This window comes from Garra rufa, chromosome 14 (genome assembly GCF_049309525.1).
Source record: "Garra rufa chromosome 14, GarRuf1.0, whole genome shotgun sequence".
NCBI classification, from domain to species: domain Eukaryota; kingdom Metazoa; phylum Chordata; class Actinopteri; order Cypriniformes; family Cyprinidae; genus Garra; species Garra rufa.
Genome location: NC_133374.1, coordinates 12,259,494 through 12,277,704, shown reverse-complemented (window position 1 = coordinate 12,277,704; position 18,211 = coordinate 12,259,494). Strand labels below are relative to the sequence as shown.

The following is an 18,211-nucleotide window of genomic DNA, read 5'->3' as shown; positions in this document are numbered from 1 at the left end:
ACGTTAAAAACACACAGGAGTTACAAAAACAGTTGGTTATGTCTGTGAAGGTAAACAGCTGGGAAAAAATTGCATGTTTATATTAAATCTTTATGGCAGCAGCATAACAGAGTAGATAAATCAATAAATCCACTGCAGAGTTTAACTAGTTATATTGCTACTAATTTGCCTCAAAGAAAACTGTATATCTTTCAAAAATCTGAAATTATGGCAAATCCAGTGATTAGTTTTGTGTGCAATAAGCCTTAAACAGACAGTAAACAGATTGTGGGCGTACCGTCAAGACTATAAAGTACTAAAGATGCATAACTTTGTTTGAACGTTGTGTACATTTTGTGTTATGAAATACAGGAATTGGCATGATGATCATTTCAGTACCCTTGAGCACAGCTAGTGGCAGCAGCAGACGTATGTGACGGTAAGCCTGCTGCTTTAGAAAGTTATTAAAACCCCAATGAGCCTGTTTTACCATGGTACAGTTGAGTCTGCTTTGATTAGACAGGTCTGTCCACCAACGCTAGCACAAGCCATTACAGAGCCACTGACAATCCCAAACACTGACATTAAAACTGCGCCCCTTCAACCCAAACAAAAGCCACTCGCCATGATTCAATGTGTCACTGGTGAAATATTCATCATGAAAGAAAAGTTCCTCTGAAGTTGCCTTTGATTAATCAGGTATGAAGACAAGGACGTAGCAAACCAGTAACATTAAGGTGACCCTTAAAGAAATGTTACGAGTTCAATGCAAGTTAAGCTATTTATGGCATAATGTTGATTATCACAGAAAATACATTTTACTAGACCCCTAGTAAAAAAAAAAAAATATATATATATATATATATATATATATGTGACCCTGGACCACAAAACCAGTCTTAAGTCGCTGGGGTATATTTGTAGCAATAGCCAAAAATACATGGCATGGGTCAAAATTATTGATTTTTCTTTTATGCCAAAAATCATTAGGAAATGAAGTAAAGATCATGTTCCATGAAGATTTTTTTTAAAGTTCCTACTGTAAATGTATCAAAATGTAATTTTTGATTAGTAATATGCACTGTTAAGAACCTAATTTGGACAACTTTTTCTCAGGATTTTGATTTTTTTGCACCCTCAGATTCCAGATTTTCAAATAGATGTATCTCGACCAAATATTGTCCTATCCTAACAAACCATACATCAATAGAAAGCTTATTTACTGAGCTTTCATATTATATATACATCTCTGTTTTGTAAAATTTAACCTTATGACTGGTTTTGTGGTCCAGGGTCACATATATATATATATACACACACACAGTCAAGCCCGAAATTATTCATACCCCTGGCTTAAAGTTACTTTTATTTAACCAGCAAAATTTCCACCAGCGGAAATGACACAGGCTTCTCCCAAAAGATAATAAGATGATATACAAGTGGCATCAGTGTGGGGAAAAAAGCTTTTATTTACATTTGAACAAAAAGTGGCATGTCCAAAATTATTCATACCCTTTGCAAACTGTCACAGTCTATGGGAAAATCCAAAGTTCTATACCATTCCAAATAGTCCAAGCTGTTCTAAAGCATCCTAATTACCCTGATTCATTGGGAAAATCTTTTTTTTTTAACTCAACAGGTGAAAAACAGAAGCTCTCTGCTGTTGGTTTGTGGACAGTCATGGCTAAGACAAAGGAGCTCACTGAGGACCTGCGGCTGTGCATTGTGGCTGCTCACAAGTCAGGAAAGGGCTATAAGGCCATATCTAAATGTTTTGAAGTTTGAAAAAAATTCAATTAAATTAACAAAATAAAAATAAAGCAAGTGTTAAAAAATAAAATATTAAAATAAATTTATTTGTTTGCATACCTTGGACAGCACAAACAAGTTGTTTGGGGTCAATAATTGGGGTCTTCTTTTCTGGCGACTTCTTCCCTGTTCGACGGTGACCCCTCCGTTTCTTGCTCTCTCCCCATAGGTTGGAACCGCCGTGCATGCTGGGAATATTCAGGATGGCAATGCCCTCCAATGAGATGTTGCTGAGGTTCAAGGTGACACCATCACACTATAAAACATGGGAAAGAGTTGCAAGACAGATGAATATATATATTAAATTACAATATACAATGAGTGAATGAATAAATGACTTAATCAGTCAATCAGTAATGAATAAATAAATCTACCGCTGTTGCATTAGCACTAACATATCAAAAATAATTAGCTTTTTGTTAAGAAATCTGAAATTGGATTTTTTGAATACAACAAAATCTTAAAAGGCACTTTGGCTAAATGTAATTTTTTGTATTAAAACAATATGTTACAGTTCCTTCCAGTGGTTCAGCGGGGAGTATTTAAGTGTTAGAAAGGTGATAAGGCATGTGGTTTCTCACTTAATCCCATTACCTCCACCTCAAGATAATCATGCAGCTTCTTGCAAGTTGCTGAGAAGGTCTCAGAGGTTCCAAACTCGAAGTACCAAAGCTTATTCTTCCTCCTGAAACCAATATCAATATCATGTAAGTATCTTCTGTAGCTTCTGAAGGCCAGTACTAAATAAAAAAAAGACATTTAAGCAAAATAAGAAAAATCTACACATCTTCATTCTATTCAAAAGTTTTCACCCCCCTCCCGGCTCTTAATGTAATAGTTGCATATGAGTCCCTCAGTTGTCATCCGTGTGAAAAGATGGATCTCAAAATCATAGTTGTTTTTGGAAATGGTTCAAATACACAAAAATGCTAAAAAATCAAAGAATTTGTAGGACCTGAAGGAATTGTCTGAAGAACAGCGGGGAGTTTAACTGTTCAGGACAAACAAGGGACTCATGAAACAAAATCACTAAACATCACTAATCACTAAAAAAAACAGCTTTGGATCCCTCTGGTAACAACACAATATTAAGAATCGTGTATGACAGAAAATGTATGTAAACTTTTGAATGGGGTCATTTTTATAAATGTAACTATTATTTTCTCTTGTGGACTTTATGTAAACATATTTTGTGGTAAATATCTTATGCAGGTCAGTACTAAATAAAAAACATGAATTTGGCATAATCCCTCTTATTTTAGTCAAATAATTAACATTTTGCAGATTCTGTAAGGTGTATGTAAACTTTTGACTTCAACTGTAAATATCAGTTGTCATCATTCTATTTTTTTTTAACCAAAGCTGCTGTTTTTATTGTGGGACAAACATTTAATGCAATGCAATACAATGATGATTGAGAGATGCAAACAAATAAATATTTCTTAAAAGCCTGATGCATCACATCTGATACTATGATAAAATGATATAATGATCGACCAAATCAAAATGAATGCTTTAGACTAATGCATAACCTAAAGTAATCCACAATGACGGTCTAGTCCTCATCTTGGCATGAAAATGATAGATATCCAGGACGACTCAAAAACTGAAGCACATGGCGCAAACCCCTACCATCAGAGAGCCCAGCTAGGGTTCAGAGAGGGTAATCTAGCTGCCCCTTCAATTAAGAGTGGGCTGTGGAGCCGGACCCCTGTCCCCCACCCCACACAAAGTCTCTCTGGGACCAGGATCATGATCAGTGACCTCACCAGAACAAGCCACCATCTGTTTTCATTACCAGCAGACACACACACCTGAACCTTCTACAGCAGGGACCAAACACAGAGGATTTAGAGATTTAGAGAATTACACAATCCGAAGCCGAAAAATGGGATCTGGTTAAAGGAAAATAAAGGAGATGAGGGACTTGGCATGAATTGGCATGAAAATATAAAAGGCTTTAAATTTGTTTAAATGTATAACGCTCAGGCCATCCAAAATGTAGATGTAGTTTGTTCCTTCATTGAACAAAATGTGAGGGCCCTACGATTTTCTGCGATGTGGAAAACACGGATGGAATCATGGAATCTGTATAACGGCGGAATGTCACAGAATTTGCCAGATTTTGGATGAATAAATCAAAAGTAGGTCAGTACACTTATATCAAAACACTATATGGACTAGTGTCTGTAAATATTAAGCCACAAAATACTTTTTAATATGAATCCTGCATGTTCACATACTGAAGGACGTAAACATAATCTCTAGAACTGCTCTGAGAATATCATTGTAATGGTTTTATCAGCTGTTTGGACTCTACGGTTTTCTTCCGTTTTATTTTTTCTGGATTTCATTTTTTTCCGTTTGAATTTTTCTCTGTTTTATTGGTTAAATTAATGTTTATTAATCAAAAAGCATGTCTAATTAATTAAAATCACGAAACCTACACAATTTAACAGCTGCGGTTTTAATATATGAGAATATGAACACATAAATATAATCTCTAGAACTGCTCTGAGAATCTCATTGTAATGGTTTTATCAGCTGTTTGGACTCTCATTCTGACGGCACCCATTCATTGCAGAGGATCCACTGTAGGGCCCTATGAAATCCATTTTATTTTTTCCACAATTGGAGAATTTCAAAATTGTATTTATTTATTTTATCCCCCCCCCCCCTTATATGAGATTATAAACACATAAACATAATCTCTAGAACTGCTCTGATAGTCACTTCATGAGCATATTACCGTTTCTTGTGAGAAAAAACAAAACTGTTGTATCATATCATTTACAAACTGAAACTTAAAAGGTTTTCACAGCAACCCGTCAAAACAAAAGTTTTGGTTTAGCTTGAAGAAATTGTAACAGAAATAAATTTAATGCACGCAGAGTGAAGTAGTTTAAGTCTTTGGTTCTTTTAATTGTGATGGTTTGGCTCACATTTAACAAAAACCCACCAATTCGCTATCTAGAATATGGTGACATGCCAATCAGCTAATCAACTCAAAACAACTGCAAAGGTTTCCTGAGCCGCCAAAATGGTCTCTCAGATTGGTTCACTAGGCTACACAATCATGGGGAAGACTGCTGATCTGACAGTTGTCCAGAAGAGTCATTGACACCCTTCACAAGGAGGGTAAGCCACAAACATTGATTGCCAAAGAAGCTGCTGTTCACAGAGTGCTGCATCCAAGCATGTTAACAGAAAGTTGAGTGGAAGAAAAAAGCGTGGAAGAAAAAGATGCACAACCAACCGAGAGAACCGCAGCCTTGACACTGATTCAAGAATTTGGGTGAACTTCACAAGGAATGGACTGAGGCTGGGGTCAAGGCATCAAGAGCCACCACACACAGACATGTCAAGGAATTTGGCTACAGTTGTTGTATTCCTCTTGTTAAGCCACTCCTGAACCACAGACAACTTCAGAGGCATCTGGGCTAAGGAGAAGAAGAAATGGACTGTTGCCCAGTGGTCCAAAGTCTTCTTTTCAGATGAGAGCAAATTTTGTATTTTATTTGGAAATCAGGGTCCTAGAGTCTGGAGGAAGGGTGGAGAAGCTCATAGCCCAAGTTGCTTGAAGTCCAGTGTTGTTTCCACAGTCTGTGATGATTTGGGGTGCAATGTCATCTGGTGCTGTTGGTCCACTGTGTTTTTTGAATCACACGTCCTTAGTTTGGGGACCCCTGATTTTGACCATTAAAACAGAGTCTAGTAAAATTAAAACTGAAAAAAAAAAAAAAAAAAAAAAATTTTAATAGGGCCTTATAAGTTTTATTCAACTTTTAATTACTGTTAAATTGTGTAAGTTTTGTGATTTCAATTAATTAGACATGCTTTTTAATTAAGAAATTAATTTCATTTGACCATTAAAACAGTGTCTAGAATAATTCAAATGGAAAAAAAGGAAAAACTGAATTTGGGGGGTAAAAAAATGAAAAAAATAAAATAAAATTGTCGTCAGAATGAGAGTCCAAACAGCTGATAAAACCATTACAATGATCCTCAAGTAATTTACACAACTGCAGTGCATCAATTAACATCTTGTTAAACAGAAAGCAGGGTGTTTATATAGAATATACAGAAACAAATCCATCATTTAAGGCATTTTTAACGTCAAACCATTGCTTCTGGCTAAAATATGAGTCCTCTATTCATAATATTGCTTTCTCCAGTGAAAAAGTTGGCTCGTTATAAGCATAAACAGTTTTAAACAAATATGTGGATTACTGTGATGTTTTTATCAGCTGTTTGGACTCTCATTCTGACGGCACCCATTGACTGCAGAGGAACCATTGGTGGGCAAGTGATACAGTAATTTTATATTTCTCCAAATCTGTTTCAATTAAGAAACAAACTCATCTGAGGGCGATTACTTTTACAGTGCACTTTCGATTTTGGGTGAAAGAGTAGACTGACAAGCATGCAGAGAGTCATAGTGTCTGTTAACATAGTATTTTTTGTCAGCTCTTTAGCAATACTGTAAAAGAAGAAAAAAGATAAATGCATAAAAGCTGTTTTAAACCATTATCTTTCTAACATCAATCTGTGACTCTGTAATTAAAGGGGAGGCGGCAGGTATTTTTCACCTAATTTCACACAGGATGGATTAAATTTATATTAATGGCAGCAGCATTTCTTAAATGCCCATAACTCGAATCCGACCGAAATCCTGGCATCAGTCGCAAATCTAGAGCAGATTATCAATCAGGGGTCCGCGGCGGGGGAAAAAACCTTTTAAAACACGCTGATGTGCAGAAACTGCGCAATAAAAAATGGCCCGCTCTTCACTGGATCCCAGCCCCAACAACCTAGATCTATTAGTATAAGCAGGACAACAATCGCTGAATTATTGATTTCCTCATTAGACTTTTTGTCAGGACCATTTAGTGACGTTAAAAATGAGCTTTCATTAGCCACTTGCAGGAGAACCTCGCCGCCTTTGATTTATAATGTGCAACATGGTCAATATACAGCAGAACAGATGAGGAAAACACGGCACGCACGCTGAGATCGGCCTCCATATGTATAACAACACACACCTCAAAGCACAGATTACACAGACACACACACTTCTTCAAAGTGACATAAACTGAAAACTTCTCCTCCCACAGTGTACTTACAGTTTTAGCACACATTCAGGACATACCGGATGCCTGGATTAACATATGGACCTTTATGTTCGTTATGCATATAGGTAGGACTGCTAATTAAAAGACTGCTAATTAAAAGCTGCGTTAAAAACCAGAGCAGAATGTCAGTGAGAGTTTGTCAGCATAAGTCCTATTTTATCTGAATAACAAGGGTAACAGCCACAGGTAACTGTCTGTGTTGTGACCTTTGTGAACTTTGTCTTATTTTGACTGGATCTCTTAATAAAAATTAGTTTTCGTGTAATAGAATTTTAGTCCAAATAAATATACTGTATGTTTTAAATAACTGGAAAAACTTGTATACAAGAATTAAGTCAATATGACTTCAAATTCTGAGTCTTCTGAAGCCATTTTTGAATTGAAGAATGGATGAAATTTTACAATCAGCATTTAAATTAATGAATTAAAATTTGAATAAATAAATGAATAATTTATAATTATAAATTATAATAAAAAATTAACTAAATTAATAAATAAATTCGATTTTTTTGCATCAGAATATAAATATGGATGAGTTTTGGGAAGAGATTTTTACTAAATTGACAAAATCTCGGGTTATAAAATAAAAAAATAAAATAAAAGTGAAGAAATGTCATACGAAAATGTACAAAAAAGTTATTAAAAATAATAAGAATTATTTTTTTTTCATCAGAATATGAATATGGATGAGATTTCAGAGTTTTTGTGGAGAGATAGAATAAATTATATTGCCTGAAGCTATTTTTTAATTGGAATATGAATGGAATATGAATTTTACAATCAGAATTTAAAAGAATGAAAAATAAAATGATAAATAAATTAATAATAATAATTTTTTTTTTTTTTTGGCATTTTGGAGGAGAGATTTAAAAAATTAAAAAATTGTAAAAATGTATATTGCTTTATACTGTACATCTCCCTATAAAAACAGCATGAAAAATTAATGAATAAAATTATAATTAATAGAAATGTAAATAAATAAATAAAAATAAATAATAAATATAATAATATAAAAACAGAAAAGTAAATACATTACAATATATTTTTGCATCAAAATATGAATATGTCTGAGATTTCAGAGTTTTGGAGGAGAGATTTTAAAAATATTTAAAATTTATATTGCCTAATATATCTCCCTTAAAAAAAACAGCATACAGGGGTTGGAATGAAAAATAATAAAATAAAATAAAACAAAACAAAACAAGACACGACACGACAACTGAAGAAGCCCCATACAAAAATTTTGTTTATATGACTTTAAATTCTGAGTGATATTCTTATTCAAAAATGAATAAATCCATTAATAACGAATTAAAATGTAAGAAAAAAACTATCAAAAATAAATAAATAATCTAAATTATAAAAAACTAAATAAAAAACTTAAGAAAAAAAATGTATAATGAATAAATATATTAACAAAACAAAAAATAAATAAAAAATAAAGTAACTGAAGAAAATTACAAAATTTACTTATGATTTGATTTTAAATTTGTCTATATGACTTTAAATTCTGCATCTTCTGAAGCCATATTTGAATTGGAACATGAATGGATGAGATTTTGCAATCAGAATTTAAATGAATCAGCTGCGAAATTGAATAAATAAATAATTATTATTATTAATAATAATAATAATATATAAAATAAAATATACACATATAACAGATAAATTAGAATCAATGTTTGCATCAGAATACGAATATGGATGAGATTTCAGAAATTTGAAAGGGAGATTTAAAAAAAAAAAAAATAATAATAATATAATATATATATACACACACACACACACAAAAATACAGCGGTTGGAACAAAAAATAAATTAAGTTAAACAAAAAAAATAAATTAAGTTTGGTATTTCTAACACACTGCACATCTTAGACAATGTTTCTTTTTCCTCTCTGTTTTCTAGTATTGCAGATATTGGAGCAAAAGATCAGGATAGATTGAGCCACGATGGCTCCTTAGTCGATTCCCTCCACTTAACCTAACAAGAGTGCTAAAGCGACAAATCAAGCCGATCCCTTTGCTCATTAGGTAATTAGGAGCATCTCATCTCTTCAATCGGATTCCCATCTGTTCCGTTCCCTTTCACCGACGCACACAAGTAGGGCTGATAGACAGGGTCACAGCTGCACTAAAGACTGAAGAAAAGATCAGTGCACACTCTAGAAAGAGTGGAATGAAATTTTGGATTATTCTTACATTGAAACAGGAGTAAAAAAGAGCAAAGTACCAAAACTGTACATAAGGTGCTTTTGAATCAACACTGTCTATTATGTATCTTCCCAGTGCTTCCAAATAGGGACCTGAGGCAAAGTGTCACGGTGGTGTTGTCGACCCGAGGCGACTTTGCCTTTCGCCACTTTCTGCTGCGTCTGAGGAAGGCAAACATGGTCTCGTCATTGATTTTTCCCTTTGACACCTAATCTAACCTGCAGTGATGTACGACCTCATTCTCACACTAATTTCTTCTTTATCTGAGGTGATAAATATCACATTGATATAACTAGCTCTGTCAGGACTGCTCCGATGCACTGGTTTGCAGAACATGACACTACAAGAAGAAGAGTAGAGAAAGAGGAAGACAGAGGTGTTTGCTGTTCAACAGAAGGAAGTTTCGAAGTAAAATCACTTGACTGGGGTTTTGGGTGATTCTGGCAGCACTGGTATATTCTTCTGGTAACATTCTGTTTAGGGTTTGTTCTGAAACCGTTATTTTAGTATGACTGAGTTATAGGTTTTTAAAAATATTTCAAATTATTTTTTATTTTATTTTTATTTTAATTCAAATAAAAAAAAATGTTTAGCAATTTAGTTGTATTTTGTAATTTTTTTTTAAATAGTTTTTTAATAATATTTGAATTAGTTTTTATTTTTTTATTTTGTTTTTATCTGAATTTAAATTAAAATTTTAGCAATTTATTTCATTTTTTAGCAATGTGTTCATTTTTTTAATTAGTTTTTATATATATTAAAATATCTATGTAATTTTTATATTTTGTTTTTATTTTAATTTAAGATAAAGTTTTGGCAATTTAGTTGTGTGTTCTTTTCATTTTTATTAGTTTTTCATTTTTATATATTATTTCAAAGGTTTTTAATAATATTTAGATTTATTTTTTGTTATTTTATTTTTATTATATATACTTATTTTTAGTTTAGTTTTTAAATAGGTTATTAATAGTATTTTTTATAATTTATAAAAATTATGTTTTAGCAATTTAGTTGTGTGTTCCTGTCATTTTCATCATTTTTTTTATTTGTTTTTAATAATATTTTGAATTATTTTTTATTTTGCTTTGATTTTAGTTGCGTATTCTTGTCATTCTTGTTTTTTTTTAGTAATTTTTAGTTTTTTTAAATAGGTTTTTAATAAATACTTTTCATTTTTAGATTTTGTTTTTATTTTAATTCAAATGAAAGATTCAGCATTTTAGTTGTGTGTTCTTATTTTCATTAGTTTTTAGTTTTTTTAATAGTTTTGTTTATAGGTTTTTAATAATATTTTGATTTTTAATTTTTATTTAAAGTAAAGTTTTAGAAATTTAATTGTGTGCTCTTGTCATTTTCATTATTTTTAATTAATATTAAATATATTATATATTTAGTTATTTTTAGTTTAGTTTTAAATATGTTTTTAATAATATTTTTAATAGTTTTTTATTTTGTTTTTATTTTAATTAAAATTTATGTTTTAGCAATTTAGTTGTGTGTTCCTGTCATTTTCATCAGTTTTTTAAATAGGTTTTTATTAATATTTTAAATTATTTTTTATTTTGCTTTGATTTTAGTTGCATATTCTTGTAATTTTTTTTAATTAATTTTTTTTAATATATATAGTTTTTTAAATAGGTTTTTAATAAATATAAGTTTTTAATAACAATTTGATTTACTTTTCTTATTATTTTTTTTTAATTCAAGGTAAAGTTTTTGAAATTTAGTTGTGTGCTCTGGTCATTTTCATTAGTTTTTAGTTTTTTAAATATTTTATAGGTTTTTAATAATATTAGTAATTATTTTTTATGTTGCTTTATTTTAATTCAAAATAAAGTTTTAGCAGTGTAGTTGTGTGTTCTTGTCATTTTCATTAGTTTTTACTTATTTTAGTAGATCAAGATTTATTTTATTTCAGGTAAATTTTAAAGTTTTATTGTTTTTTGATCAAATAAATGCAGCAAATTAATTCCAAAAACATTACATTCAATCTAAAATTTTGACTGTTAGTGTGCTTATAAATATATAACTGTAAATATTTTTGACTGGTTGTGTATATAGATATAAAAATCTAAAAAATAAAAAGTTTCAAATTATTTTTTATTTTATTTTTATTTTAATTCAAATTAAAAAATGTGTAGATATAAATGTTTATATAAATACTAAAAATACTACATTCATTCCCAGGAAAAACTTTAAAACTTTTTTTTTTTCTGTATAGTAAATATATATATATTGAGAATGAGAACTCCTGCTCTAAGTCTAAGCTTAAACAGTTTAGTGTGCACAATTTGGAGCAAAACACTTGAAAGTGTAAAGCCAAGCCTGTCATGTGAGTAGCTGAAGAGTGAAGTAGGCTCTCCTGACTCAGGGTGATGGTTAATGGCTGGAGAGTGTGAAGGAGGAGAGGTTCCCTGACAGCTGGCAGCCCTGCAGGAGTCAGTGGCTCCACATGGGGCTGCGGTTACTGAAGAGGTTGCCGTGAAGGCGGAGGAGAACTCAGCAGGGGAAGCAGGCCTTTCTAGTACCGCTGGGTTTTATCTGACTCGCCATACCGGTCAGAGACTAAGTGCACATCGGCACCTAAAACTTCATTAGAGCTCAACTACAGCTCTGCGTAATCTGTGGTTGTGATACACCACAGTTATTGCATGTATAACACTGTTTAGTAAGGGCTTCCCTGTGGAATTCTGTTCCAGTGTGGATGGGGAATGTCTCACAGGCCCTGCAGATGGAGACCAGCATCTGCCAACTGAGTCTAAGAGATGCAACACAGGTAATCAGATGACAGCAAGTCCTGGCACATCTACAACATGAATGAACTGAGACTAAACCATAGAGGATCTGGCCCATAGCCATCAATCTGAAATCAAACGCAACGGGGTCTTCCAATAAGCCCACTAATGAAAGGCACATTGTTGGGATCTTTCATATACTGAATGATCTTATAAATGCTACTGTAAGTAGTCCATACAACTTGTTCACTATGTAAGGCAATTTAAAGAGACAGTTCACTCAAAAATGAAACCCTGATGTCATTCCAAACCTCTATGACCGTCTTTCTTCTGCAGAACCTAAATGAAGATATTTTGAAGTAGGGATGTCACGATTCCTCGATTTAATTTGAGTACTCGATTTAAAAAAAAAAATCTGTCAAGTAATTGGTAAAATATCGTAAGTGGGGCATTTTAGGGACTAGAATATATGAAACACACTATTAGACCAGTTTCCAAGGTTGCATGGTGTATTAAACCCATTAAAAAAAAATAAAGGATAATGCTATTGTGAATTCAGAAACGCCATGATTCAATTAATAAATATAAGCATTGCACGTTTAATATATGCGCTCCACACAACCTTATCATTTACACACGTGAAGCATCTCAAACTCCATCTCTGCATATTGCTGTAAGTTTGGGTTTATTATAAATGCAACATGAGCCATTTTATCAGATTTGTAATGTAAATCATTTATAAACCTATGCAAACACAGGAGAATACATTAGTATCTTTCTCAATATGCTAACTGTTCATCGCAATTTCAAAATGAAAGCTCAAATCCTCACTCTGATTTTACACGTTTTGATGTCCACGTATTCAATGAATTACAGTGGCTGTAGCATTTCCATCGTAAAGAAACGGCGAAATACTGAAGACTAAGTGGACATTTTTTATAAAATGTTGTTTAGTCAATATTTAACAACGATAAGATTCCGCAGTAAAGTGTAAAAACAATCGTCAGGGTGTTGGCGCCCTCTGCAGTCATTTGTTATAATACATATTAGTTGTATTGTTTATAATACATTATGTAGTTAAACAGTTTTGTTCAATAAAAGCAAATGATTACCAACTTTTGATACATCATTGCTTTTTTAAAGCTATTTTAAGTGGTTTTAAAGGCTATTGTTAGCTTAGGCCTGTTTTAATTACCACAAAAAAATAATTATAATTATCTGATTATCTGAATTTTTTTGTATATACAATAAATTTGACGATGAATGCAATAGACTCAGTTGGTTACAAAACATTTTCAAAATATCTATTATAATTTTGTTTCACAGAAGAAATAAAGGGAACCTTGGGTATAAAGACTTGTTTGGCTTAATATAATGTAAATAATGTCTCGTACTGAAAAATGTAGTAGAAAACCTATTAAAGATTTACGTTATTATATAAAATCCACATTGTTTTCTACATATTTTGGACTATGTGGGGTGCCATTAATTTTGATAATGTGATACAGTAGCACTCGGTGAGCTACTGGCGCTACCTGTTGCTATTTTTACAACAACACAAGCGATAAGACGACGAGAAAACAATTTGAAGATGCCTGTGGATGAATAAAACTTCCTAAAGACCCAGGTCTTTGTTCTTTCCACTTTAGCCCTAATGCCTCTGAGGCTTTTAGTAGACCGCAGCTACTGAAAGAGCTTACAAACAGCATATACAAAAAACCGCTATATGCCATCCTGGCAGGATGTAAACATCCTGCCATGCCGCAGCCACTGAAGGAGTTTCTCAGCGCAGATTTCACTCGATATTCGGGGTCGTTTAGACTCCTTGTGGCGAAAATCGATGGTATGGCATTTGGTTTAAGCATATGCTTATATCCATCGCCATCTGTAAGCTCTTTTAGTAGCTGTGGACATCGTATCGAGTTATGTTGCAGTGAAAATCAACAGGTAGTGCAAGTAGCTCACCAAGTGCAACCATTTCACACCATGGAAATAATGGCGCCCCCTATAGTCCAAAATATGTGTAAAAGTATTTAGATTTTTGAATGACTTGAATTCCGAAACACTGCTGTATAAACAAATACTATGTGTTTTTTTGTCAATGGTGTGACTTTTTTTTTTTTTTTGAAGTGTTCATACCTGACATGATTGTGCAAGGTGCAAGATTTTAAACATTCAGTATGCGAAGTGGCGAACATCAGGTGAAGTCAACTGCTATTTCTGTATGTACGAAGGTGTGAACATGAGGAGGTGGAGCAGGGAGGGGTTTGAAAGTCCAGCAGGGATGAGGACAGGGCCACAGGTGAGATCTCAATAAATTACACTCTGAAGTGGTCATTAATTATAGATGACATCCCAGTCAGACCAGCGATTTCATTTGAAATGAGGAGCAGTGTGCATAGCGGTGGTGCCCAGGGCTCTGCTGGGATGGCTTACGTACATATATGTGTGTGTGTGTGTGTGTGTGTGTGTGTGTGAAAGAGAGAGAGAGACAGAGAGCAGTGGGTCAAACAGTCTTAGCTCTTGCAATAGCTTTTTGATGAGGACCCTCATTACGCTAAACGGCCCTCTGTGGTTCAGCCACCCTCCGACTCGAGGAAAGGTTAAACAGAGTATAATTAAAGAAGACCGCCTCAGGCTGAGCATGTCACCCTTAAGGCGACACTCTGGTCAGCGGTAGGCTGTTTCAAAGACGGCTCAGTAGAGCTTAAGTACTCCTACCTGGTCAGTATCATATGGCTAAAATAAATGACATTTTAATTCATTTCACACTTGGTGTGGATGTGGAAATGCCAACAAGGCAATACAGTTGAGGTCAAACGTTTACATACACCTTGCAGAATCTGCAAAATGTTAATTATTTTACCAAAATAAGAGGGATCATACAAATAGCATGTTATTTTTATTAAGTACTGACATGGATTGGTTTACATATAGTCCACAAGAGAAATTAATAGTTGAATTTATAAAAATGACCCTGTTCAAAAGTTTACATACTCTTGATTCCTAATACTGTGTTGTTACCTGAATGATCCACATTGTTCATTAATCCCTTATTTGTCGTAAACAGTTAAGCTGCCCGCTGTTCTTCAGAAAAGTCCTTCAGGTCCGGCAAATATTTTGTTTTTTCAGCATTTTTGTGTATTTGAACCCTTTCCAAAAATGACTGTATGATTTTGAGATCCATCTTTTCACACTGAGGACAACTGAGGGACTCATGTGCAACTATTACAGAAGGTTCAAACGTTCACTGATGCTTCAGAAGGAAAAACAATGCATTAAGCTGGGGGTGAAAACTTTTTGAATTTGAAGATCAGGGTAAATTTCACACTGAATTCTGTTCAAAAGTTTACATCCCCCGGCTCTTAATGCATGGTGTTTCTTTCTGAAGTTTCAATGAGTGTTTGAACTTTCTGTATTAGTTGCATATGAGTCCCTCAGTTGTCCTCAGTTAGCCTGGCAAGCCAGACCCACATAAATGTAGGAGCAAATTACATTTGCTTAGAAGCAAATGTAATTTGCTGCCGCTAGGGGCGCGTCTAGATTCTAGGCTAGTCCTCAGTGTGAACAGATCAAAATCATACAGTCATTGTTGGAAAGGGTTCAAATCCACAAAAAAGCTGAAACACTTTAAACTTTGTGGGACCTGAAGGATTTTTCTGAAGAACAGCAGGCAGTTTAACTGTTCAGGACAAACAAGGGACTAATGAACTAAAAAAACAAAAAACACACCTCTAGATCATTCAGGTAACAACACAATATTAAGAATCAAACGTACAGTATGTAAACTTTTGAACAGGGTCGTTTTTATAAATTTAAGTATTATTTTCTCTTGTGGACTATATGTGAACATCTTTTAAGTGAAATATCTTATTCAGGCCAGTACTAAATAAAAAATAATATGCATTTTGTATGATCCCTCTTATTTTGGTAAAATAATTAATGTCCTTACTACCTTTCTGGACCTTAAACTGGTAGTTACGTTTTGTGTAAAGCGCAGCTACATATTTTAAACTTTTGTAATCAACACCCGCACAACCACAAGTCTAAAAAGACGCCACACATTACACTGACGTTCACAAACGAAGACAACTGAGAGACGTTCTTTTCTCCTTTTTCGCATCATCTTGAAGTCAGAGATTATCTCGGAACCGCATGAACGATCAGTGACGAGAGAGAAAGTGTACTTTAACGAGTCCACGCGACGCTGCCACACTGATTGTCTGCTTTTAATCCTCGACCTCATTATCACCCTCTGGTCTTACTCCAGCAGTAAATTAATCTATCTGCAAAGTGTCAAATCTTCTCACCTTCCTACTGGTAATCACCCGAGGTGCAAATAAAACCAGGGAGCCGGGTTCGCTCAAGACCCCGCGTCCGTTATCAACAAGATGATGCCGTGTTATAATTAAAAACCAATTGGCCATTGTTGGGTTGCTCATTAAGCCGATCAAATATTTGTGTCTTTGCTAAGGTCAATGCAATGACATACAAAAACAGGCGGTGAGAACTGGAAAAAAATGTTCGAGATTGGAAAAGTTGGACAGAGAAAACAGCCAAAAAGTCATAAAAATATGCTCATTTTAATGCAACACCATTTTAAGAAGGAAAGGACTGTATGAAATAACAAATAAAAACAAGTTGAACTATAAAACTGTCTTTTTTATAGGTTTAAAGGAATAGTACAGCAAAAAAATTAAGGTTTTCTAAATATTTACTCACCCTTATGCCATCCAAGATGTAGATACGTTTGTTTCTTCATCTGAGCAAATTTAAAATGAAAATTTGCAGAAATTTAGCATTTCATCATTTGCTCATCAAAGGATCCTCTGGAGTGAATGGGTGCCATCAGAATGAGAGTTTTTTTTAAATTACAAACAACAAACATCCAAATCTGTTCAGATGAAGAAACAAACTCATTTTAATCTTAATTTTTCCTTTAATTATGTTTTCATTTATCATGGCAGTATAACTGACTAGCATGTTAATACTGCTAATAATAATCAGTCAAAAGTTTTTGAACAGTAAGATTTTGAATATTTTTTAAAGAAGTGTCTTCTGCTCACCAAGCCTGCATTTATTTGATCCAAAGTATAGCAAAAACTAATCTAATTTATTCCTGTGATCAAAGATGCATTTCAGGATCATTACTCCAGTCTTCAGTGTCACATGATCTGTTCAAGAAACATTTTTATTATTATTCTCAATATTTAAAACCGTTGGACATAACAGTATTTTTAGTTAATTAATTAATTAATTAAAGCATCCTTGGTAAAACTATTAATTATTATTTTATAATTACATATAATATGAATATAATTAATTAGTATATTAATATATAATAATTAATTATATTCATATTATATATAATTATAAAGTAATAATTAATAGTTTTACTAAGGATGCTTTACATTAATCAAAGTGATGATAAAGACATTTATAATGTTACAAAAGACTTCTATTTTCGGATAAATGCTGTTCTTCTGAACTTTCTATTCATCGAAGAATCCTGAAAATATTATACTCAGCTGTTTTTAACTTAATAATAATAATAATAATAATAATAATAATAATAATAATACATGTTTTTAAAGCAGAAAATCAGAGTATTACAATGATTTCTGAAAAATCACGTGACTGGAGTAATGATGCTAAAAATTCAGCTTTGAAATCACAGGAATAAATTCTATTTTAAAATATATTCACATAGAAAACAGCTGTTTTGAATAGTAAAAATATTTCAAATTTTTACTGTTTTTGCAGTACTTTGGATCAAATAATTGCAGGCTTGGTGAGCAGAAGAGATTCTTTATAAACCTTAAAAAATCTTACTGTTCAAAAACTTTCGACTGGTCATGTATTTATCTAATAAAACTCTGAAAATCGTGCAAAATTTGACTTTAAAAAGACTAAACCCCTGGGTTGGGATGTGTCAGTGTCAATAAAAAATCCTTCGGTACCATTAACTGAGAGCGGGATATGCATGGGCTTTGCTTCACTAATATGATGATATATTAAATCAGCTATATATTTGTAAAAGATAAAGGTTCCTAGACAAATCCAACAAAAAAAAAATCTACAATACCTTCCTACATCATACATTATTGAGGGAGCAAAGATACTATGTAATAGAAAGATCTAAACCCATTTTCTCATGTGAATTATTTATCAAATTCAAATAACAAATGGTATAATTTTCTTAAAATATCTTAATCATTATTCAAAAGACACAGCGGTATAAAACAGTTCCTGTACACATGCTTTTGTGTGATCAGAATATGCTTCGATTCTTTATATGTCCCACACAGATCTGAGTCAACATCAACACAGTGCTATAAACAAA

At 32.9% G+C, this 18,211-nt stretch overlaps 1 protein-coding gene across 1 annotated transcript in view; it reads right to left on the bottom strand.

Annotated features, from left to right (window-relative positions):
• The window catches only part of dgkb (diacylglycerol kinase, beta), a 64,141-nt gene that overhangs the window by 15,484 nt on the left and 30,446 nt on the right, over window positions 1-18,211 (bottom strand). Inside the window, exons 21-22 of the mRNA XM_073817583.1 lie at window positions 2,383-2,473; window positions 1,849-2,044 (exon numbers count right to left, since the gene is read on the bottom strand). Of these exons, the coding sequence (XP_073673684.1) occupies window positions 1,849-2,044; window positions 2,383-2,473 (287 nt within the window). The remainder of the gene's footprint in view (window positions 1-1,848; window positions 2,045-2,382; window positions 2,474-18,211) is intronic.